Raw genomic sequence first — 25,767 nt, forward strand, 5'->3', positions numbered from 1 at the left:
AAAACCGCTCTCTTACTAGCGCTAACATCAGCAAGGCGTGTAAGTGAGCTGCAAGCCTTCTCTATTCAGGATCCTTTCCTGCAGTTCAAACAGGACAGAGTTATTCTACGGACCAACCCTAAATTCATCCCGAAGGTTCCGTCTACTTTCCACCTGAATGAACCTATTGTCTTGCGGACTTTCTTCCCTAATCCACTTTCCGCAGCGGAGCGGTCTCTCCACTCTTTAGACCTCAAACGTTGTTTAAAGTTCTACATCCACCGAACAGAACAGTTTCGGGAATCCAACCAGCTTTTTGTTGCCTTCAGCAGGCCCAGAAAGGGTCTACCTTTAACTAAGCAGAGCATTTCTCGTTGGATCTCTGCAGCCATTACCTTTTGCCATCAACAGGCAGGTCATCCTCTGCATTCTAAAGTTCGAGCTCATTCAACCAGAGCTGTCTCCACTTCAATGGCGCTCTTTGCGGGAGTGCCCATTATCGAAATATGCAGAGCGGCGACATGGAAGAACCACATACGGTCACCAGGCACTACTGCTTGCATTCAGAACTTATGAAAGATGCAGCAGTAGTACAAGCGGTGCTCCGTCATCTATTTCACTATAGGTGAGCCTTCTCTCTTTCATCCCTCCATCCTACTGTCTCTTCGCACATTTCTCTTTTATATGGTATTTTTGGTACTTGTTATATTTCATAATTGGTATTCTAATTTCGAGTGATTTTACATATTGTACCTTTCGAAATGTGCTGAGGATTGCTTGCTACTCTGATTCAGGTATGTGAATCTATGAAAGATACCCCTAATACTGGATAAGAAATGCGTTACTTACCTGTAACTGCAGTTATCCAGTATTGGTATCTTTCATAGATTCACATGCAACCCACCCACCTCCCCTGGAAGGGCTCACCTTGGTTCTCTCAGTAGGTACTACTTAGCACTGTGCTTACGATAATCTGAGGGACACGGGCTCCTTCCAGGAAGGTTCTAGAGGGTGGTGATATCTGATTGGCTCTTGGCCAAAGTTTGGTCCTTTTTACAAAAGGACATGGATATGTCAGTAATGAGAGGCCTCTGGCCTATTACTATGTATATGTATTCATCACATTACTCTTTTATGTACCGGGGACTCCCACCCCGACGACGGGGAATGATTCAGGCATGTGAATCTACGAAAGATACCAATACTGGATAACTGCAGTTACAGGTAAGTAACGCATTTCTTTCTTAGACTGTCTGCACCATCAGGTACAGAGCCCATCAGAAGATTGGTATGACTAGTGTGCAGATCTTTAAACCAGGACCTTTAAGATGGAAAAAAGCCCAGTTCACAGAACGTACAGGTGGAAGGGTCAGTGAGGTATCTGAGGTTAGATAGTTTATCCACCAGAAAGACTGATACTAAAGGTAAGCAACTTGTTTTTTCAGATGGATACTTTGTCGGATCTTTCTCCAATGTTAGATGAAAGTAATCCTCATGACCCAAACCTAGGAGGACTAAATCTTTCAAACTATATGTATGCAGACGACATCGTGCTTATTAGCCGCACACCGATAGGGTTACAACACCTAATCGACACAACATATATTTACGCAGCTACGAACGGCCTCAGCATATACCTCTCAAAAACAAAAGTCATGAGAATAAACGTGAAGAAGTCCACACCCAAGTTTTGCTGGCAAATGGGAGGACTAACATTGGAAACTGTGGATGAATACAAATATCTGGGTGTCATTGTTGACAGAAATGGGACGTTTCAACCTCAGAAGGAAGCAATAATAAGGAGAGGAATCACGATATCGGTTGCATTAGGGAATCTTATAACAAAAGCATCTGGCCGTAGTTTCACACCACTACTACAAGTAATCCAAGCAAAATTAATACCCGCCATCACCTATGGAAGCGAATGCTTCCGAGGGAGGGATGCCCAGATACTGGATATCACAACAGCCAGGGCAATGCGAATGATATCCAATCTGCCTAAATACACCTCGCAAGCACAAATAAGACTTGAATTACGCCTGAGGAATCAAAGAATAGAAAGAATGGGTGCCTATGCCACAAGTTGGCATAAAATACAGGGAGCCGAAGTCTCAAGCTTGGATTAACATCTCTGGAACGAGTTAGAAAGAAAAAATACGAGTGCAGCTGCAACTTATTTAAAGCATTCAATAGACTTCTTGGAACTACAAGTTGCCTGGAAGAGCATTGGTCCTCATAATACATTTAAACAACTAGTAAACAAATCTGTAAGGATTATTTCGTTAATAGGGGACAAAGCAACAGGGCACACGGCTGGACCATCATCCAAAACTATACCAGTAGCTCGTGCCAAAGCTACTTAGGAGTCGGTTACACACGGTCCACAAAGGAGAAGTTTATACGGTTACGGCTGGGTATCCTTCCATCACAAAACCATCTTCCTCTGTGGAAACGGCCACAAACTATATCAAATTTCCGTTTATGTGGGGATCCAAAAGAGGATATCCTTCACTTAATATGCATCTGCAAAGGACTGGATAAGGAGCGCAGCCACCATCTAAAATCAACCGTACAGAAATGGGGAATAAGAACATGCCAGCAGGCGGTCAAAGCATGCTTTGACTGCAAAAACATCCAATTAGCAAGTCATCTTGTCAAATTTCTGGAAAAAACTGAAAAAGAAGCAGAATGCCAGAAGGGAGAGACCGGAAGATACTAACTTCTACGGCATGCAAGTCCAACTGCCCCATTTGGCAATGAAAAATAAACCACCATCTCAACGATGATGCTAAAAACTTCAGTCTCTTCTAAACTTTAACCCTGATACGAAGGGGTCTTAAGAATCCGGCATCAGTCACAAAATAACAAAAGCTGCGTGCCTACACATTCTGGATGCTCCTATCACAAATTTAAAATATCAAATTCTACCTCTGTAAACAAGCCAGAACATTTCTGTCACTACGGACTGGCCATAATGTCCAGAAACTGTAGAAGCCGATCGCAACCAACGGGCTTCCTTTTAATCGGTCACGTCCACTTGACGGTGCCGCACAAAACTGCTCCAAGAACCCGCTGCTGTTTGGATCTGGACATAGACTCTTTTGGTCCACATAATGATTAATCTTTTAGTTTATGGAAATCATTAACGACACGCCATATGTACCTTTTTAACCTTGTGAAATGTTTTGAACATTTTAAAGTACATTTTAACTAAACTGATTGATAAAAAGGTTGCACTAGATAAAATTATGTTACTTTTTTATATGTATATATGCTGATTACTATGGTTTTAATTAACTGAGCAATAAAAAGAATTACTTACTTACCAGATGGATACTTTTAACTAAAGATTCCTCACCTTATGAATAGTTACCATGGCAGCACCGCCCCAGTTGGTGAGTCTGTGAACTGGCTCAAACTGAAAAGTCGAGCAGAACTGAGTGAGCAAAATATCCCACCTCAAAGGACCTGACTGAGGCAGTATTGCTTTGTGAACTTGTATATCGACGCACACGTAGCCACCTGATATATATCTAAGACCGGTAATACATGTGCTAGAGTAGTGGTATCATTAGCTCTGAAGGTTGCTTTTTAGTCAATGGGTAGAGATGTGGGAGGTCGCTGGGGCCACCCACAGCACCCTGCTCCAACTACTGACCATGTGCATGACACAAAGGGATCACAGAGCAGAGGCAGATGCAAGCAGCCCGACCTTGGGTTCTGAGGCCTGTGCAACGCCGCCTCTCCGCTAATCAGGTGGGCCTCATTGAGCAAGCAGTCAAAAGCCTGTGGATCAGGCCATCTCCGATGCTGGACTGTGATGCTGGCCACAGTGGGTGTTGCTGGCTCTTCCGCCATTCTAAGGAGAAAGTGTAGACTAGAGGGAGGTTGAGGTCTGCTGCCGAGTCACGACCCGCTCTGCTTTCAAGAGCTGGGCCTCACGCATCTGTCAGCAGGATAACTGAAGGTGGGAGGGTAGTGGGTGCGAACGCCTCTGTTCAGTCACTCTCCGCTGATACCAGCTGCATCTTCTGGCCAGCAGAAGTTGCTGAATTGTGCTCCTGCCTGGATACAGGGCTGGTGCATGATGGTCAATCAATCAGGGGTTTGTTAAAGAGCGACAACTCACCCGTAAGGGTCTCAAGGCGATAGGGGTGGTGGTGGGGGGGGGGGGGTGCAGGTTCCATTCCATCAAGGAGGGGGTCTGTCGAAGAGCCAGGTTTTGAGGTTTCTTGCGAAGATGGGGAGCGATGTTGTCTGTCTGAGGTGGAGCGGAAGGGCGTTCCATGCTTTGCCCGCGAGGAAGGAGAAGGAGCGGCCTCCCGATCTGGTCTTTCTGGTGTGGGGGACCACGGCGTAGGAGAGCTGGGCTGATCGTAGGGTCCTTTGGGGTGCGTGGAATTTGAGTCGGCTGTTCAGGTATGCTGGTCCGGTGCCGTGGAGGGCCTTTTGTGCGTGGGTGAGCATCTTAAAGGTGATTCTCGCCTCGACTGGGAGCCAGTGGAGTGTGCGCAGGTGCTGGGAGATGTGGCAGTGTTTTGGCAGGTTGAGGACCAGTCTTGCGGCGGCGTTCTGGATGTTCTGTAGCTTGCGGATGAGGTTTTTGTTTATTCCGGCGTAGAGTGCGTTGCCGTAGTCGAGTCTGCTGGTGACCAGGGCGTGAGTGACTGTCTTTCGGTGTTCGAGGGGGATCCATTTGAAGGTCTTACGAAGGAGGCGGAGGGTGTGGAAGCAGGAAGATGAGACAGAGTTGATCTGGCGGTCCATTTTGAGCTCGGAGTCCAGGATGATTCCCAGGTTGCGTGCGTGGTCTGTGGGGGTTGGCGGGTTTCCGAGGGCGGTGGGCCACCAGGTGTCGCTCCAGGCTTCGGGGTTTGGGCCCATGATGAGTACTTCTGTTTTGTTGGTGATTAGTTGTAGGCAGCTGTTTTTCATCCATTTGGCGACGGCTTCCATGCCTTCTCGAAAGTTGCGTCTGGCGTTGTTGGGCTCGTTGGATAGGGAGAGGATGAGCTGGGTGTCGTCTGCGTATGACACGATGTTGAGTCCGTAGGTTCTGACGATGGGGGCAAGTGGAGCCATGTAGACGTTGAAGAGCGTCGGGCTGAGGGAGGAGCCCTGGGGGACTTCGCAGGTGGTAGGTGTGGGGTCCGAGAGGAAAGGGGGGAGTCTGACCCGCTGCGTCCTGCCGGAGAGGAAGGAGCAGATCCAGTCGAGGGCCTTGTCCTGGATTCCTGCGTCGTAGAGTCTGCGTATTAGGGTGCGGTGGGAGACTATGTCGAACGCCGCTGATAGGTCGAGGAGGATGAGGGCTACTGTTTCTCCTTTGTCCAGTAGGGTGCGGATGTCGTCTTAGTCTGTGAAAAACCAAAGGTGGTGATGGACGGAGCGCTGACAATACAAACACCCCCAGTCAACTGATCTGGGTTTAATCCATCACCGTTCTTTAGCTCACTCCGCCACCCCAGTTCAGACATGGCCATATGCAAATTATTCTGACACTGTGCCTCATGTCTGGGCCTGGGCCATGTCTGAACTGGGGAGGCGGAGTGAGCTAAAGAACGGTGATGGATTAAACCCAGATCAGTTGACTGGGGGTGAGTGTTTGTATTGTCAACGCTCCGTCCATCATCACCTTTGGTTTTTCTTTGTTAGCCCTAAGTTGGCAGGGTATGCTCAGACGTGAGTCCCTTGCTCACTTTGTCACTGGAGTCAAGCAAGTCCGGCTGACGACGGCTGTAATGCCAGAAACCGGTCCTGGGAAGCTTGATTCCGGTCCAGGGAAGACATGGCTTGGCAGTTCGGGCTGGACTGTTCCCATGAGGCACAGGGTCAGACTGATTTGCATATGGCCATGTCTGAACTGGGGTGGCGGAGTGAGCTAAAGAACGGTGATGGATTAAACCCAGATCAGTTGACTGGGGGTGAGTGTTTGTATTGTTAACGCTCCGTCCATCATCACCTTTGGTTTGTCTTTGTTCGCCCTAAGTTGGCAGGGTATGCTCAGACGTGAGTCCCTTGCTCACTTTGCCACTGGAGTCAAGCAAGCCCGGCTGAAGACGGCTGTAATGCCAGAAACCAGTCCTGGGAAGCTTGATTCCGGTCCAGGGAAGAACGGTGATGGATTAAACCCAGATCAGTTGACTGGGGATGAGTGTTTGTATTGTCAACGCTCCGTCCATCATCACCTTTGTTTTTTTTTTTGGCTTAGTCTGTGGCCCATTCTCCCACATGACATTGGAGCCCTAACTCTCTAATCACCCATCAGCAAGTCCGCAGGGGCCTAGCAGGGGAGGGGTGGGGGCGCTCTTGCCTGTGCTCACCTTAACGCTGTACCGCCGGGCAGTTTATAGAGGCGGGGTCGCGCCAATACTGAGCTGGGTTGCAGAAGTTGTCAGACTTCCCTCTCCTCAATGGGCACTTAATTGCCGGCTGCTTCCACCCGGCAGGAGCTTGCTAGCAGCCTTCCACAGTTCAGAACTGGGGGAGAGGAGCTTGCTACAGGTACCGCATCACTGCACCCCCGGCACCAAGAGGCCTGCACTGGTATGAGGGCATTTGCCACAGGCTCCCCAAGATGGCAGCTCCTCAGCTTTTGGTGCACTTCTGGGTAAGTGGCTCACTGGCTGGACTTTCGTTGCAGGTTGAGATCCGCGCCCCTCAGGCAGGGCCGCCGCAGCTGGCTAGGTCTTTCACTCTTCGGCGTATGCAGGGCTGTCAATGCTTGTATGCAGGTGCCCGTTCGGCCCGCTCACTTAGCTGAACCAAGATGGTGGGTCGAGCAGGTGGAGATAGACCAAAGGCAGGAGCCCGGCTCGCTGTCCCCTTGGCTGCTTTTCCTGGGCATGATACCCACCCTCCCCCCATGGGGTCAGGGCAGGGGGGCAGGGGGGAGGATAAGCACTACCACGGTATTTGTACATCTTGAGCGTATTCCTGGTGCATCAGATGGCGCAGGAAGGCTGTTGAGGGAGCGAAAAAAAGTCCTACTCCATGCTCCACTAGGCCATGCCCCCGTTCTACTGGTTTTTAAAAGGAACTGAGGAGGGTGTGCATCCTGTGTGTGAAAGAGGGAGGACTCAAACACAGCACTATAAAGCTGATTGTACCTGAGTGTTTCAGAAAACATGCACTTAAACTTTAAGAAGGTCGGTCGTCTGCAAAATCTTTTATTTTTAGAAATCCTTGATGATGGTCAAATCCGGTATTTGTAAAGCACGAACTACTCACCCTTACATGTCTCAAGGCGCTGGGGGCCTTTGTGGAAATTAAGTGAGCTATTGCCCAGGTGCTGAGCTAATCTGCCGCCGGACCCGTGGATCGAACTCTAGCCCTGTGCTCCGATGTCAGCTGCCCTGGCCGCTGCACCACACCTCTCCACCTTTACATGCATTTCTCCCAAAAAGGTAGGCTTGATTTAAGAATTTCTTACAATTCCTTAGGTCAAAGAAATGTAAACTGTTAACCAATGCACATTCAGGTACATTACCTAGCAGCCCCCTCCTGGCAAAGACTGACACCATTGTGCATAGAGTGTGGTAAATAAATAAATAATACCCTATTTTTGAATGCATAAATGAATAACAGATAGCTCAATAAATAAGAGTCAAGATTCGAGGTAGTAGGAGTTTTGCAGGTTTAATACAGCATAAGGACAGGAACAGGACGACCTGCACGGGAATAGGATGGCAGCTGCCGGGGACAGGATCGGGACAAGGGATAACTTTTTAATAACAGTACATGAGCATATATACATAGCGCAAACACATAGCATTACATTGCAATAGGCGTAGCAGTGGGTGGAGCAAGAGGCGTGACGCGTAGCAGTCGCGAAAGATAAGGGTGAAAAGAGGTGTAACAGGGCGTATACATAGACATGTGATGCAAACGTAACAGAATATGTCATGAATGGGGTGGGAACCATGGAGGGGGCTACCTAAGGAGCCGGGACCTCTAACCTGATGGTGCGCGCAAACTGGCAATGACGTGTTACTAGGAGAAGCTGGGGGCTATGAACTCTGTGCTAGGAGCAGAGACTGAAGTCTGGAGAGTCAGGGCGACATGTACCTAAACAGTATCTAGTATCTGATGTTTAGAGAACATGTTGATATAAACTAGAAGTCAGGAGGGGAAAGGCTAACAGACTCTAAGACTGGAGCATGCATTATTCTACATGTAGTGCGTGATGAAGAATATTAAATGACCACTAAATGCAGTATTTCTCTTACATGGAGACGTAGAGGCTAGACAATGACGGAAACTATTGATGCGATTCAGTAGCTTAGGAATGCAGAGAAGGAGGGCTGTACTGATAACTCGAATCATAACATACTCTTGGCAGACTCAGAGGCAGAGCCAAGCTGGGCCGGGCACTGCGATGCAGGAAATAAGTGAAGGGTCGAGGATACAGGTGGGGGCTGTATCGCTCCTCAGCGAGGCTTCAGGGGACAGGAGCTGAATCTGGTGTCCAGGCCCTTTTGAGGCCTAGAAACGGAGATTTTACAATGCATTAACGTGCACACTGAGAAACGTGGCAACGTAGCTTTACATAGGCCTGATATTCGTATTATTCACGAGAACTGGAAACTGGCATACTAGAGGTGGACACAACTATAATTGCGTCTTTAATCAAACATGGGGAATAACATATGCATATTAATCATGCACAGATAACATATGATGGAGGACGCGTAGGGACACAGAACATAGCAAAATTTACTTTTCCACATTCCCTCCTTGTCACTACGTTTCCTTCAGGAAACATCAATATTCATGATACCATCTATCATTTCATACAGTATCATTTGCTCGTCTCGAATTTTCTTGGAACGGGATTTAGAACGGGGCTTGGGACTAGGAATACAAGAGGTAGCACAAATGCCGCAAATCGCAGGGCCACATTGTATACAGAGGCAGCAGCTAAATATGATCGCTACTGCAATACCTAGAAAGGACAAGACTTTCCATCCCCAGGCGGAAATTATATTCCAGAACCAACCGGACCATGTCCAGGTGCCTGGATTTTGGTGTAACAGATGGGCAATTTTATGAAGTCTGGTTATAGCTGAATAAACAGACGGCGCGTTATTTGGAATGAAAATGCAGCAACTAGATCCGATGACTCTACAGGCCCCGCCCCTATCGGCCAGTATGACGTCAAGGACGAGACGATTTTGGAGCACAACAATTCTCATAAAGGATTGTTCTTCGGTTAAATTACTTAGAGCAGAAGTAGTCTCAATTACTACTGCTTCGAGGGTTCTGGTTAATCTACGTATCAGTTTACTATTCACAACTGTACCTAAATAAGGAAAGACACCTTTATTGATATCTATATATTGTTCTAGAGCAGTTTCAGTATAATCGACAATCGGGAGGTTTCTCTTGTGTCTTGTATGTACTAGGTGGGAATTCCTATGGTAGTCGGGTGGGGCTAGAAAAACAGGTGGCAGTAGGAAGGCAATGTAACAGGTTCCCTCCCAATCGAGGGGCAGACGAACATATGCGGTCTGACCACAAATAAAATAAGAATGACGTGAAGCTTTGAAAATAGATTTCCCACTGTCACTATACTTGACAATAGTAGTACAATCACTATGTCCTACGTGTGTAGAACCATTATTTCGGACACATAATTCGCCTTTGACTGGTAGTACTGAAATTGCAGGTAAGTCTGGAGTAGTATCAGACTGAACATTCAGAACCATGAAATTCGAAGAATAATTACCTAAATTATACACTTCATTTTCTAGATCTAACCCGGTTCTGTGGGGGAGACCTTGCTTGTCTGGAAAACATGTACTGTTAAGAAAAGTCATATCTGTTGAGGATGACGTTAACGTGGACCATGCTCCACACAAACCATTATGTGAAAAAGGATAAGGAAAGAGTGGCAGAACTCCCTTCGGTGTCTGGAAAGGGGGGAGTCGACCACACACCCAACAATTAGTGGCATTGCTGGTCTGGTGTGAATAATGTAACATGCGGATGAAAGAATTATTTCGCATAGCGAGGCGGTAAGAGAGTTCATGAGGAGGCAGATCACTAAACGTGTGCTCCACCGTAACATTAGCAGACTTATTTACATGAGAAACTGGAAAATACAGGTAAAATGCATAACTGGTGCAGGAAATCATAATGCTGAGAAATAATATGAAACATAGAAAAACGATACATCGGATTGAGTTTTGACTAACTCTCTCACTATGGGGGTCTATTTTATACATGTCAGAAACAGTCTAACCGTTTCACCTAGGGGAGGACTTAGACAATCAAACTGGCTGACTTATTTTACTAGACCGGAGTTTCAACTTATACTCCTGCTGTGGAGTTTTCTCTAACGGGGAGGGTGCAGTATCATTGTTCTTTGCGGGACAGTCCTTAAGAATAGTACTTTGGCAGTCCTTCAGATCCTGGGAAATGTTCTTTGAGACGGGTTTCAGTCCATAAAACTTCTTTACGTGCGAAAGGTGCACCCAGCCTTTGCGACCCTCCAACTTCACGGCTGTACGTGTGGCGAGGAGGACCTGTCGGGGCTCCTTCCAGCGAGGCTCTAGCGGACTTGAGCGGTCAAAATTTCGCACCAGGACCATGGATCCTGGAACGATTTCATGCGGTGCCACCTCGGTATTGTCTGGAAATGCGGCGGCAACCTGTGAACGACAAGAGTTGAGGGCAGACATCAAGGAAGCTAGGTAATCTGTCAGCATATTACTTGAAACATCGGTAATACTTCGGGGTCTGGGTGTACCCCACATGTTAGGGGGGCGGCCGAAAACGACCTCATACGGGGACAGACCTGATCTGGAATGTGCGACCATACGCATATAGAACAAAGCGACTGGCAGAGCTACTAGCCAGTCCACACCTTTCTCTTTACATACTTTGGCGATGCGGATTTTCAGGGTCTGGTTATGTCTCTCTACGAGACCTGCTGCTTCAGGATGGCGTACACAATGGAACTTCCACTGGTACCCTAACAAAAGGGAAACATGCTTCATTAACTCTGAGGAGAATGGCTGGCCGTTATCAGAATATACGACCCTAGGGAGTCCATAACGGGGGAAGAACTCACGAACCAACTGCTTGGCAGTGGTCGCGGCTGTGTAATCTGGGACTGGATATGCTTCTGTCCACCTAGACAAAGCGCATACAACTACAAGGACGTACTTGAAACCTCGACATCGCTCCATCTGAATATAATCCATCTGGAGGACTTCAAAAGGGTGGTCAGGAGGTTGGAATCCACCTTGTTCCACCGGGACACTTTTACCTGGATTAAACTGACAACATATCATACAGGTACGGACTTTCTGCTTGGCTGCAGCTCGTAAATGCTTGTTGAACCAAATGTTCTGGATACTGTCTAACATAGCTTTTTCTCCTAAATGTGCTGGACTATGTGCGGTATTGATAATGACTTGAACCATAGAGTCGGGGAGAAACCAAGTGACTTTTCCTTTCGTTACCCATCCTTGATCTGTCTGGACCCCTCCTTGTTCGGACCATTTCTTGATTTCATCGGGAGTAGCATGTAGCTGGATATCTATGACATCTTGAGTAGGGTCCTTAACTGTCATACATGTAATCGGATCTGGAGTGTGTGTCATGTTAACTGGAATGTCTGGAGTCTGTGCTGTAAGCTTGGCTGTGCGATCTGCTAGATCGTTACCCTGGGAAATAGTGTCAGTAACTTTCGTATGTGCTTTGCATTTCATGATAGCAATGGATGTCGGTAAATGTATGGCATCTAACAGAGCTTGAATAAGGAGACCATGCTGAATCTTGGTTCCATGAGAAGTCATGAAACCTCTCTCCTGCCAGAGCACTCCAAAGTCGTGTACGACTCCAAATGCGTAGCGTGAATCTGTGTAAACATTAACTTTCAGGTTCTTGGCGTGTATACAGGCTTGAGTCAGAGCAACTAGCTCTGCTGCTTGAGCGGACAGAGTGTCAATACGGTGTGTCTCAATAACTTCGGTATCAGTAGTCACTGCATACGCGGCGACTAGTTCTCCTGTACTTGTTCTCATACATGAACCATCCACATAAAGTGTCAGGTCGGGATCTGGTAACGGAATATCTGTCAGATCTTGTCTTGGCTTTGTCATGATGTTGACTACTTCCACACAGTCGTGTGTGTCCGGACTTAAAGTAACTGATGGTAACAGTGTAGCAGGGTTCAGGATGTTGCAGCGTCTGATTTCTATGTGTGGCTGGAACAGTGTCAATTCATAACCTGTTAAACGTGCGATTGTCAAGTGCTGAGTCTGTGTTCGGTTTAAAAGAACTTCCACGGAGTGTGGAACTTGTACTGTCAGGGAGTGTCCTAATACTATGGAATCACTTTGTCTGATAGCTAGTGCTGTGGCTGCAACTGACTTGAGGCACGCAGGCAGAGCCTGGGCTACAGGATCCAATGTGCTCGAAAAATAAGCACAAGGCTTGTATTGTCCTGCTTGATCTTGTGTGAGAACAGATAATGCTGTACCTTCACGTTCAGTGACGAAAAGTGTAAAAGGCTTACTGTAGTTCGGTGTGGCTAGAACTGGAGCTTGACATAGGGCTTTCTTTAACTCATTGAAACTGAGTGTATGTTCAGATGTCCAAGGGAGGACAGACGATACGGCTGTCTCCTGTGTCGTTAACTGTATCAGTGGCTTGGCTAGAAATGCATACTGAGGAATCCATTGTCGGCAGTAAGAAGTGAGGCCGATAAAAGCACGTACCTCCTTCTGGGTCTTGGGCTGAGGAAGACTCGCTATTAACTGGATACGGTCAGGTGTCAACTGCCTACCCCTCTTGGACAGTAAGTGTCCTAAGTATACCACTTGCTGGACACAGAATTGAAGCTTTGAAGGGGACACCTTGTGCCCCATCTCGGCTAGGAAATACAGAACCGTCAGTGACGCTCGCTCGCAGTCACGTTCAGAACGGGCTGTGATCAGTAGATCATCGACATACTGGAGCAGGGCAGTGTCAGTTGGCATGTGAACATTATCAAGCTGTCTCTTGAGTGCTTGACTGTAAATACTAGGACTTTCTGTGAAACCTTGAGGAGCTCGTGTGAACATATAGCTCCTTCCATTTAAACAAAATCCGAAAAGAAACTGGCTGTCTGGATGAATGGGAACACTAAAAAAACGCGTTCTTGAGGTCGATTACAGTAAAGAACATGGCTTCGGAATCAATGGCTGTCAATAGGGAAGAGATATCTGGGACAACTGGGTACTGGGGAATAATACATTTATTAAGCTCTCGTAGGTCAATCACTAATCGATATACTGGGGGTGCATTTGGATCAGTACGTTTCATGACTGGAATGATCGGAGAATTGCATACATTGGAGTCAGTTTCTACAACCACTCCTTGAGCGATGAGCTCGTCAATAATTTTGGATAAGGCTGCTACAGCCTCCGGTGGCAATCTATACTGTCTGATTCGTGGTAACACTACACCTGGCTTGAGAGTCACACGATGGGGTGTGATTTGCATGTACCCTACATCAGTTGGACCTTGCGCCCATAAATGCTGCGGAACATTAGACAATCTGGGATCAAAATCTCGTAATACATAGTGACCCTTAAAGTCACGCAGGAACAATCGTATTCCCTCCGGGGAACAGCATATAACTGCACCTAACTCTTTCAGTGTTTTAATGCCTAATAGATTCTCTGGACATGACTTAGTAAGTAACAGGTCAGTAGTACGGGACAATGGACCTACTTCTAGAGTAACTGGCTTTGATATTTCATTTACGATGGGTTTTCCTGAAAATCCAAGGGAAACATTTCTAGAGCCTGAGAGCGGAGCCCCTGGAACTTCGGCGTGACTAATTGTGGTCCTACTTGCCCCTGTATCAATCAAAAACTTTCTGTCTTTCCCTAATACTTGACTATGAACATAGGGACCTTCTTGATCTACAGGTATCTCGATGAGAGGCAAGCCTACCTCCCTCTCTAGGCTGTTTCATGAATACTGCTGGTACTCTGGATACTCGGACTGTGCATACTGATACATTTACTGTGTAACATGCTGTGTTGCAGCGATGGGCTGCGGTGCTGTAACTGTCTGTGGTGCATTCTGTGGCTGAGGAATCTGTAAAACTTGTTCTTGTCTAGGCGGACGTGGTCTTTCTTTAGTCTTACCAGTAGCTATGTTGTGTTTCAGAACTGTACACTCGTTTATAAAATGACCTGGCTGTTTACAATAATTGCAGTTCCCTTTAACGGGAGCTGCCGGATGACTGGCTTGATTCGGACCCCTCTTCTGACTGTCTTGAGGAACAGATTGTGCAACTAGTACTTTCATTTTCGTGTCTTTCATACGCTTCCTTTCGTGGTCCTGTTCTTCTCTGATTCTATTCTGGTGGTATTGGAGCATCTGTAACATCTGGGACGGGGTATTAGCTTGCCAGGTACTTTCGACTTTCAAAACTCGATTCTTAATTTGTGGACTTGAATTCTCGACTAATTTAGTAACAAAAAGGTGAGGGTATGACTCACTACTTGTCTTGAGGCCACTGTTGATGCTAAAACATTTCTCAAATCTAGAATAAAAATCACTAATGTCTTCGTCTTGTTTCTGTTTACAGGCTGAGATTGCATCCCAGTCTTCCTTTTTCGTTGTTAACAATCTGGGTAAAACTTGAATCAATAATTCAGGTAATTCTTTACATTTCGCTCCAAGACCGGTACCTGGTACTCGTGCCTTATCTTCAGCTTCTAGAACTGCCCAATCGATCTTTTTCTCTCCCACCTCCCATTCTTTTTCCTTGAGCTTTTCATACACCCCTGCGGGCAGCAGAACCTTTAACATTTTAATTATATCTGGATACGTGTATTCTCCCATACGGAGCATGTCTTTTAATTCTCGATGGAACCCTGCTGGATCTTTATCATGACAGGGAATTAATTTTTTCATCTCTAAGAGTTCCATCTTTGTGATCGGAGTGTAAACAAACACTCGTTCTAGTTCGCCACCCGTTCCTCTAACTGGGTGGACTTCTCGTAACGGATTCTGTCTCTCCATGTAAAATGGTTTACTTTCTGGGGGTGAGACATGAACAAAATGCGGGTTCAAAAACGTTCTATATTTGTGACGCTGTTCTAGAATGACACTAATTAAATCGGTACCTAGACCTTTCCATCTATACTGGAGTAACTCGTTTAGGATATCATGTAACGGGCCTGGATCAGAGTGCTGACCCTCATACAATGTAATGAGGTGCTGAATCATATACATACCCGCCAGTCGTTGCTCGGCTGGGGGCATTTTCAGAAACATTTGTGCCACTATTTCGTCTGGAAAAGTTGTAGAATCAGTAGTCCATCGGACTGCTGATCGGGCTAGTTCTTGTTCATGCATAGTACTTAACTCACTGTAACCGATTCGTGATTTCAGAATGTGATCGGTAGCTTGAAACACTTGTTCTAGAGAACCTTGTTCTGGTGCTGGATGATGGAAAGTAGACTTGTGTTCTAGGCGTAAATGGCGATCTGGAAATCTAGATTTTCCTACATACCCTATTCTGGCGGAATTCTCGTCGTCTACCTCTTCAGTATCAGAGTTACTTTCTTTCTCGCTTACTTGTGCTGCTTTACGCTGTTCGTGTAACTTTATTATTTCTTTACGGATTTTCTTGTACATACTCTCCATAGCACCGACGGTCTTGTGCTTACCCTCGGCTATATTATCACTCCACCTTGTCAGGATTTTCATTTCGGCCGGATCTTTAGACGGGTAATCTTGTTCTCTTATTAGACAGTTAATCAGAAACTTTAATATCATGAGCTGGATCTCGGCTTTCCTTTGAGACATGGCCTCGCTAATGCTTTCTGGATCATCCCCTGTACGGATGAAACGATATATTCTGTCTAGGTCTTCTTTCATATTCGGTAGGGTGACTAGATACTCGGCCACCTTTCTTACGCGGAATGAATATAAAACCATATTATCCTCGCCTGGGACTGGATCATAGCCGCATTCATTAAGGGCTTTTCTTATTTCTGCTACAGTCTGATGTCTGGGCGTACGCTGTGACGCTTGTGCATGTAATTCGGCTGACGTTAAACGCTTATGTGGCGGCGGGGTCTGAGGAGGACCTCCTCCTGCGGCCCCTAAACTAGAATCGTCGACTGATCCTCTTCGTACTAGTGTGGCAGGAAATTGAAATGCGGGCTGAACTGGTATGGCGGGCTGGACCAGGGGGGCCGTAGCAGGTACTGCAAGGGGTACCCCGGTGTCTGGAGGAACGGGAAGTGCCTGATTTACAGGGACTGGCGGAGCGCGAACAGGATTTGCATATTCTGGGACTGTGTCGTCCAAATAGGACGAAATGAAAATATCAGCTGCGGTCTGTTTGTGACGTAGCTTGATCGGAACTAATGGTGGCGGAAAGTTACTGGATGCCTCCGGGGTCGCTTTTGGCAGGCCCTCGGCAAGAAGAGGATACATACCCTTGATAAGGGCATTCCTCCGTCTGTCTGACTGTTCAGTTTTAACTTGTTCACCTATCTCGATTAATTCTTTTTCTTGGGCTCGCTCTTGAGATTCTCTACTTAATTCTGACTTTCGGATTTCTTTTTCGGTTCTTTTATGAGATTCTTTGCGCCATAACTCGATGGCATCTTTCTGTGACTGTCTGGCTTTCTTTTTCCATAATGCTTCTTCTACTCTCATGATGCACTCGGCATCCCATGTGCCTGACACAGGCCATCTATACTTTTCCTCTAACTGTTTGGTATACTCGACCCATAAATCTAGATACAATATGGCGCTTATGCCATGCTTCTGATACATAAAATGACCTGGACTGTCCCTAGGCGGGACTGGAACTGCTGCTTCCAGCAGACCCTTTCTAGTTTTTAACTGACGTAACTTGGAAAACAAGGGCATGACTGAACTGTAATCTAGACACAATACAATACACAATGAACACGATACTTATTCCCCATTCATACCACGACATTAAAATACATGAAGAACATTTAAAATAATAGTTCGAACAGAAATACCACCTGGAATACGGAACACAGAATACATGAATTTTCTCGAGAACAGAACTGACTAGAACAGAAACTAGATGCACTGCTGAAACAGTACGAAACTTACCGGTCTCATCAAGAGACACGTCAGGACCCGTATCCACCGGAGTGGACACTTCGTTTGTGGGCTTGTGTACCACCAACCCATGGACCAGAGTCAATTAAATTGACCCTGTCTAGATACTACCCCAGTAATGGTACTCACCGGGCAGTAAGAACGGAAGGCCTCAGACTGGACGGGACTGTTTGGACGCCGGACGGACGAACTTCGGACTTCTGTTACGGGTGGACCTCCGGATACCTCGGACCTTGGACTCTCGGCTTGGGCTCTGGTCGGGACTCGCCGCGTTCCTCCACCGTCTCGTCTGGATGCGGGACCGCCTCCTCCGTCTCCTCCGTGGGCCTGAGGGATACTTGAAGCAGAAATATCTGCCGGTGCGCAGAAGAGTTCCGTCACGACTGCAGAGGGTCAGGGGGTCGGCGTGGCTTCACCGACGCGTGGGGAAAGGGCAAGTCCCTATTCGGGCGCCATTATGTGGTAAATAAATAAATAATACCCTATTTTTGAATGCATAAATGAATAACAGATAGCTCAATAAATAAGAGTCAAGATTCGAGGTAGTAGGAGTTTTGCAGGTTTAATACAGCATAAGGACAGGAACAGGACGACCTGCACGGGAATAGGATGGCAGCTGCCGGGGACAGGATCGGGACAAGGGATAACTTTTTAATAACAGTACATGAGCATATATACATAGCGCAAACACATAGCATTACATTGCAATAGGCGTAGCAGTGGGTGGAGCAAGAGGCGTGACGCGTAGCAGTCGCGAAAGATAAGGGTGAAAAGAGGTGTAACAGGGCGTATACATAGACATGTGATGCAAACGTAACAGAATATGTCATGAATGGGGTGGGAACCATGGAGGGGGCTACCTAAGGAGCCGGGACCTCTAACCTGATGGTGCGCGCAAACTGGCAATGACGTGTTACTAGGAGAAGCTGGGGGCTATGAACTCTGTGCTAGGAGCAGAGACTGAAGTCTGGAGAGTCAGGGCGACATGTACCTAAACAGTATCTAGTATCTGATGTTTAGAGAACATGTTGATATAAACTAGAAGTCAGGAGGGGAAAGGCTAACAGACTCTAAGACTGGAGCATGCATTATTCTACATGTAGTGCGTGATGAAGAATATTAAATGACCACTAAATGCAGTATTTCTCTTACATGGAGACGTAGAGGCTAGACAATGACGGAAACTATTGATGCGATTCAGTAGCTTAGGAATGCAGAGAAGGAGGGCTGTACTGATAACTCGAATCATAACATACTCTTGGCAGACTCAGAGGCAGAGCCAAGCTGGGCCGGGCACTGCGATGCAGGAAATAAGTGAAGGGTCGAGGATACAGGTGGGGGCTGTATCGCTCCTCAGCGAGGCTTCAGGGGACAGGAGCTGAATCTGGTGTCCAGGCCCTTTTGAGGCCTAGAAACGGAGATTTTACAATGCATTAACGTGCACACTGAGAAACGTGGCAACGTAGCTTTACATAGGCCTGATATTCGTATTATTCACGAGAACTGGAAACTGGCATACTAGAGGTGGACACAACTATAATTGCGTCTTTAATCAAACATGGGGAATAACATATGCATATTAATCATGCACAGATAACATATGATGGAGGACGCGTAGGGACACAGAACATAGCAAAATTTACTTTTCCACAAGAGAGGAGCAAATATGGCTCGGCCTCCCAATTATGTTTGCTCTTCAAATTTCTTCTAGGAGCATTGTATTTCAGCGTTCAGTAAAGAATTGTTGTTGTCCCATTGCCTCTAAATTTGAAACGATAATGTGTGCAAATCCTCAATATTCCTGCTTTTTTTTTTAATCCTAAGTTTATTGATGTTAATTTACATTCATAAAGTTTAATTGCCTATTCATGTAGACTTTTTCCATGTTATCTTTTAATTGCAGATCAAATTGTTCAGGATGGAGTTACACTGTATCTTCTCCAAACTGTTAATCAGACACTATCATTGGCAACAAAAGAACGCATCGATTTTTTACCACACTATGATACATTGGTCAAAAGTGGCATGTATGAATATTATGCCAGCGAAGGCCAAAATCCTTTACGTAAGTAATTTCTTGCACAAATGTCATATCTGAATAATTTATGGTGTAGTGACTGTTTCTTTGCAAGGTTAGTTATTAAAATGTTAACCAGGGCAGTTCCATGCGCTACTTCTGGCAGTCAAAAGTTTATTTTGACAAATCAGTAGTGTCTTTCTTGTAAACAAGAAACCTGCTAACCCAGCATGAACTCCACATGCAGTTCAATTTTATAAAGCCAAACGTTTACTTGTTTTTAATCAGCACCTTTTTTGATATATATATATATATATATATATATATATATATATGTGTGTGTATATAAGTGTGTGTGTATTTGTGTGTGTGTGTGTATATATATATATATATATATATATATATCTCTGAAAGAGACACGTTAGTATTAGATTCCTTACCTTAGAATATCCCCAAGCGTCAGACTGGATCCGGAAATTTTTGCGTAGCAGTACCCTTGCGCGTCGGTAGGCGTCGCCTGCGACTCCGCGTCCGTCGTTGGCGCCGTGATGACGTCGTCGGAGTACTTAGACGCCGCCTCCGCGTGCTGACGTCAGTTCTTCTTTTTTCCGCGCCAGCAAGCGCAGATCTGGAAAAAGCAGTAACCCTAGTAAATTTTTGACTAACTTTTTGGATCTTTTTTGATCATTTTTCGAAGTCTTCTCGACTCCGATCGGTGCCGTAGGGATGCCTGGCTTTAAACACTGCGAGGATTGCGACCGCACGATGTCGGTCACGGACCCTCACCACCTGTGTCTAACGTGTCTAGGCGTCGACCACGACGACAAGGCCTGCTCCGACTGCCGGGCCCTCTCTTCGAAAGCCAGGCGGGAGCGGTCCTGCAGGCGATTCGAACTCCGGCAGTCGGTCCCGCGCCGCGAGAGGTCCCGATCCCATGGGAGGTCAAGGGACCGGTCGCGGGCTCGGAGCCACCACAGTTCCGAGAGTAGGCCGCACTCCTCCGGGTCGAAGTCGTTGTCAGGTAAGAAGCACAAGAAGTCCAAGCGGCGTCATCGCTCTTCGGAATCCCCCCGACGCTCGCGCGATGCGGCCGGGGGTTCGGGTGACACCACCCACGCGGCTCCGTCGGAGTCGCGGGCGCCGCGTCCAGCCCCATACCCTACGGTCCCTGGGCTTAACGCGGCGCCGGAGGAGATCCAGAGCTTGGAACCTCTCTCCTCCGACGGGCTCCGCGGCACCTTCGGGCCCAGCGGACCCGTCAGGGGCCTCTAGCGGGTCGGGGGCTTTGGCCCCGACTCCGTCGGGTGCTTCGGCCCCGACGCCGCCGACGCCTTCGGGCCCGGCACCGCTAGGCCCCACTCTCCCGACGCCGCCGGCGCCTTCGGGCCCGGCGCCTCAGGGTTCAACGGCCCCGGCGCCGCCGGCGCCTTCGGGCCCGGCGCCGCGGGACGCCGCTGGACCTTCTTCGGGGTCTGGATCGTCGCCGGTGGACCTTACGACCTCCCCGGCGTCGGACCATCAGGTGTCGCCTCCGGTGCCGTCCTCGGGCGGCGCCGTCCCCGGTTCCACGTTCGTTCCTGTTCAGACGTCGGGACGGCCCTGATCGGCGCCGCTCCAGACGTCGTTTGGGGAGTTTCACTTCTATGAACAGGCCCCTTTGATTTCAAACCCTGAGCATCAGGAGATGGGTGAAGAAGAGGATTGGGAGGGGTCTGAGGACCCTCTGACCCGAGAGTGTCAGTCTCATGAGGACTGGGCAGGAGACCTTGGGGAGGCCAGTGGTCTGGACACCTCTCCAGACACTGGTTTTGTCTCCCCTCCTACCGTGGCTTCGGAGGAGGGGGCAACATATAGTGTGGTGTTGATGAGGGCTGCCAAGGCCTTGGGCCTTGAGCTCCCCGTCGCGGCCGTGAGGACTAACCTCCTCACTGAGGTCCTTAAACCGCAGTCAAGCTCGGCCGAGCCTCTGCTGCCTTTTAATGAGGCCTTGACCGACGTTCTTCTGGGCACTTGGTCCAAGCCCGCTACGGGTTCGCCCGTAGATAGGAACTTGGCCAGACGCCACCGCCCAGCCCCGGGCGACCCATGTTTTCTGTCCACCCACCCCACCCCCGAGAGCCTGGTCATCCAGGCCTCTAATTCCCAGACCGCGTTCCCGTCGGCTCCGCCGGACAGGGAATCCAAGAGGTATGAGCAGTATGGTAAAAAGATCTTCTCATCCCTTAGTCTGGGACTGCGGTCTTCTAACACCGCGTGCCTCTTGGGCCGTTACACCCACTCTCTGTGGGATACGGTCGCGGAAGTGCTGCCAGAGTGTCCGTTGGAGGTAGGGGCCAAACTCGGCCAAGCCCTTGTGGAGGGCCGGGATGCAGCCAAGTATTCCATCTGGTGTGGGCTGGATACCACAGACTCGCTAGGTAGAGCGATGGCAACGACGGTGGCGGTCAGACGCCACGCCTGGCTGAGGTCCGCCAACTTTTCGGCAGATGTCCAGAACACACTCATGGACATGCCGTTCGATGGCCGTCCCCTCTTTGGCGACAAAGCAGACCATGCGCTCGAGCGCTTTAAGGACTCCAGGGCTACGGCCAAGTCCTTGGGCCTCTCGGCCCCGCGCCAGCAATCTGCTGCTTTTCACTCCTTTCGTGGCCACGGAAGGGGTGCACCCACACGTGCCGCTAGCCACGCTCCGCAGGGCAATACCCAACGCGGTGGCGGCCGTGGGAACTGCCGTCCGGGCGGTAGGGGTCACCGGCGAGGTCAGTCCACACCTTCCCCCGCAGCATCCGCCTCAAAACCCTCCTAGTCCGTGCTTTCAGGCCCATGTGACGCCAGTAGGGGGCAGGGTTCGCCATCACCACCTCCACTGGCGCACTGTCACTTCGGACAGGTGGGTGCTGCAGATCGTCCGAAGGGGCTACTCCCTCCCCTTCGAGGCGACTCCTCCAGCCATGCCACCGCAGAACCACCGTGTATCGGGGGATCACTTGCGACTTCTGCAGGAGGAAGTTACGGCCCTCTTGGCCAAGGGGGCCATCGAGCGCGTTCCTGGGCCAGAAGTAGGGTGTGGTTGCTACTCCCACTACTTTCTGGTACCCAAGAAGGGCAAGGGGGGCCTCCGCCCTATCTTGGATCTACGGAACATCAACGGCTTCCTCCGAAAGGAGAAGTTCAAGATGCTGACACTGGCTCAGGTCTTAGCTGCCCTGGACCCAGGAGACTGGATGGTAGCATTGGACTTGCAGGACGCTTATTTTCACATCCCCGTCCTGCCGGCGCTACCTGCAGTTCACGGTTGGCCACGAGCACTTTCAGTTTACCATGCTCCCCTTCGGCCTTACCAGCGCCCCACGGGTGTTCACAAAGTTGATGGCGGTGGTCGCAGCTCATCTGCGCAGGTTAGGGGTTTCAGTCTTCCCCTACCTCGACGACTGGTTGTTGAAGGCGGGCTCGCCCCAGACAGTCGTCAGCCACCTCCAGACTACGGCAGATCTCCTGCACCAGCTGGGGTTCTCCATCAATGTGCCAAAGTCACACCTGTGCCCCTATCAGAAGCTCCTCTTCATCGGAGCGGTTCTGGACTCGGCGCAGTTTCAGGTTTATACACCCGAACAGCGGGTCCGGGATATTCAGGCTCTGATTCCCATCTTTCAGCCGTTATCCCGGGTCTCGGTCAGGTTGACGCTGTGGCTTCTGATGCTGATGGCCTCCCGCATCCTTCTGGTGCATCACGTCAGGTGGCGGATGCGGGCTCTGCAGTGGGACCTGAAGTTTCAGTGGGCCCAGCATCAGGGCAACCTGTCCGACAACGTCCTGATCTCGGAGGGCACTGCGAGACAGCTGCAGTGGTGGCTCACGGACCGCGATTGGGTCAGCGGCAGATCCCTCTCCCTTCCCCAACCGGAGCACGTAGTTGTGACGGACGCGTCCCTCCAGGGCTGGGGAGGCCACATGGGAGAGGCGGAGATCAGAGGCCTCTGGTCTCCGGCGGAGGCCCGGCTCAACATCAACCTGTTGGAGTTACGGGCGATTCGTCTAGCACTGAAGGCATTCCTCCCCTCCGTCCGGGGGAGTGTATTGCAGGTGTTCACGGACAACACCACCGCCATGTGGTACTGCAACAAACAGGGCGGGGTGGGGTCGTGGACCCTTTGCCAGGGGGCTCTGCGCCTTTGGCAATGGCTGGAACGCCAGGGCGTGACCCTGGTGGCTCAACACCTGGCAGGTTCTCTGAACGCCAGGGCGGACGAGCTCAGCCGTCGGTGCATGCTGGATCACGAATGGCGTCTGAACTCGGACGTGGCGCAAGGCCTCTTTCAGCAATGGGGAGAGCCTTGGTTAGATCTATTCGCCACCGAAGAGAACGCGCAATGTCATCTGTTCTGCGCGTTGGAATTTCCAAGGCGGCACTCGCTCGGAGACGCTTTTCGTCGCGAGTGGAGTTGCGGTCTGTTGTACGCCTTTCCGCCTATACCACTTCTGCCCAGAGAGCTGAAGAAGATCAAGCGCGACCGGGCCCAAGTCATCCTTGTGGCTCCGGACTGGGCGAGAAGGTACTGGTATCCAGAGCTACTCAGTATGTCAGTCGATCCCCCGGTTCGTCTGTCTCTTCAGGAGGACCTTCTGTCGCAGCAGCAGGGGACGGTCCTCCACCCGAACCTGTCCAGTCTCCACCTCCATGCTTGGAGATTGAGCGGTGACAGTTGAGCCCATTTGACTTGCCTCCTGAAGTCTGTAACGTCATTCTGGCAGCCAGGCGTCCCTCTACAAAGTCGGTATACGCCTGCAGGTGAAACAGATTTGTGGCATGGTGCACAGCAAAGGCTGTGGATCCTCTTGCTGCCCCTCTTTCTGAGGTTCTTCTCTTCCTTCTTTCTCTTGCCCAGCAGGGCTCTGCTCTGGGCACTATCAAGGGCTACCTTTCTGCCCTTTCAGCCTTTCTCAGGCTACCTGATCAACCTTCTTTGTTCAAGTCCCCTATTGTAAATAGATTTCTTAAGGGCATCACACACACGTTTCCTCCTGTTCCGTTTGTGATGCCTCCGTGGGACTTGAACCTGGTTCTTACGTTTCTGATGTGCGCTCCCTTTGAGCCACTTCACAACTGTCCTCTTCGCCTTCTGACTTTGAAGACTGCTTTCCTGGTTGCCATCACCTCTGCCAGGAGAGTGAGTGAGCTCCAGGCCCTTTCTTGTACTCCACCTTTCCTTTCTGTCCATCCGGACAAAGTGGTGCTGCGTACCAAACCTTCTTTCCTGCCCTAGGTTATCACGGCCTTCCTCATCGGGCAGTCAATTCAATTCAAAATCTTTATTCGATTGTAGATTTTACAATCATAAAAGTTCATTTTAAAAAACACACAATTAAAAACGGTTACACACAATTCATTTTCAAAGGCAAAAAATGACACAGTAAACAGTACAATATATCAGACAATAAAAGCATGGGCAATATATAGTTAAAAATATAAATAACTGTAAACTTAAAAAGCACCAGCACAATTTTACAGCATGGTTAGCCATCCATGCTTTTCCTAAAGCAGATGGCTTTTTAAAAAAAATTACAAATAAACAAAGTACAGTCAATATTCAGTAGTTGTAAGTAATAAAGTGCGGGTTTAATTTGTGTGAAGCTCATTTTTTTAAGGCACGGTTTAAGGTATAATTTCCGTGGAGTGGAGTAATAAGGGCAAATAAAAAGGAAGTGTGCCAGATCTTGAGGAGACTTTCCGTCGCAGCCACAAGCTGGCAACACTTCGCCCCGCTGAGCGCCACTTGGGAATGCCAATAGGAGGTGATAGAGGTCAAAGCGGAACCTTGTTAGCAGAAACCGATCATAGCTAGACATAGGCCATGTCAGGTAAGGTTCTATTTGCAAGCATGTTTTTAACAATAGATGTTTCCTAATACTGACCTTCTGTATCTCAACCTCTTCTCTGTCGGTACATCTTAACAAAACTAAGGCATTCATGACCAGGTTCACATCAGATTTTCTAATTGTATTTGGGGCATAAAACAGATCATGTCGGCCAATTGCCGTTAAGCTGTCCTTTATGTACTTTACCCACGGTACCTTAAATCTCCCATCTAGCTGTAAAGCTTCTTTCAGTAGGGCATGTGTTAATGGAATTTCATTGTTTAGCCAACATTTCAGCCAACATGTGATTGGGCTTACTGCTATTCTGTCACCTAGATAGGGGACCCCCAGCTCCTCATGTACTGAGTAATTCCCAATACCCCTAGGTAGTCTTAGGATCTTTTTTAGGAAGTTATTTTCTGCGACCTCTAGGTCTTTAACCTTGCGATAGCCCCAGAGCTCGCTCCCATAACAGGCAACAGCAACGCTTTTTGCCTGATACAATTTAAGCGATGCGGCCAACGGGCAATTGCCGATTTTTTTTTTTGCAAAGCCAAGGATGGCCGCATTGACCCTTGTAGTTTCTCCCTTCTTTTTGGAGACTGCTGGGCCCCATGATAACTTATGGTCTATCAGGACCCCGAGGTAAGAGAAAGAGTTGGTTGATGGAATTTTTTCCCCATTTATACTGAAATAGCCAGGTTTCAGAATGCCCTTACCTGCCTTCATGACGAAGGACTTGGAGTTATTTATACTTAAACCACGTGACTCCATAAATTTGTGGAAGGAATTTA

The 25,767-nt window shown here is 48.5% G+C and overlaps 1 protein-coding gene across 1 annotated transcript in view; it reads left to right on the forward strand.

Moving 5' to 3' along the window:
* SMCHD1 (structural maintenance of chromosomes flexible hinge domain containing 1) overlaps window positions 1–25,767 on the forward strand; it is a 2,317,253-nt gene that overhangs the window by 85,438 nt on the left and 2,206,048 nt on the right. Inside the window, exon 3 of the mRNA XM_078687460.1 lies at window positions 19,004–19,165. Coding sequence (XP_078543586.1) covers window positions 19,004–19,165 — 162 coding nt within the window. The remainder of the gene's footprint in view (window positions 1–19,003; window positions 19,166–25,767) is intronic.

Source organism: Lissotriton helveticus, chromosome 4_1 (assembly GCF_964261635.1).
Source record: "Lissotriton helveticus chromosome 4_1, aLisHel1.1, whole genome shotgun sequence".
NCBI classification, from domain to species: domain Eukaryota; kingdom Metazoa; phylum Chordata; class Amphibia; order Caudata; family Salamandridae; genus Lissotriton; species Lissotriton helveticus.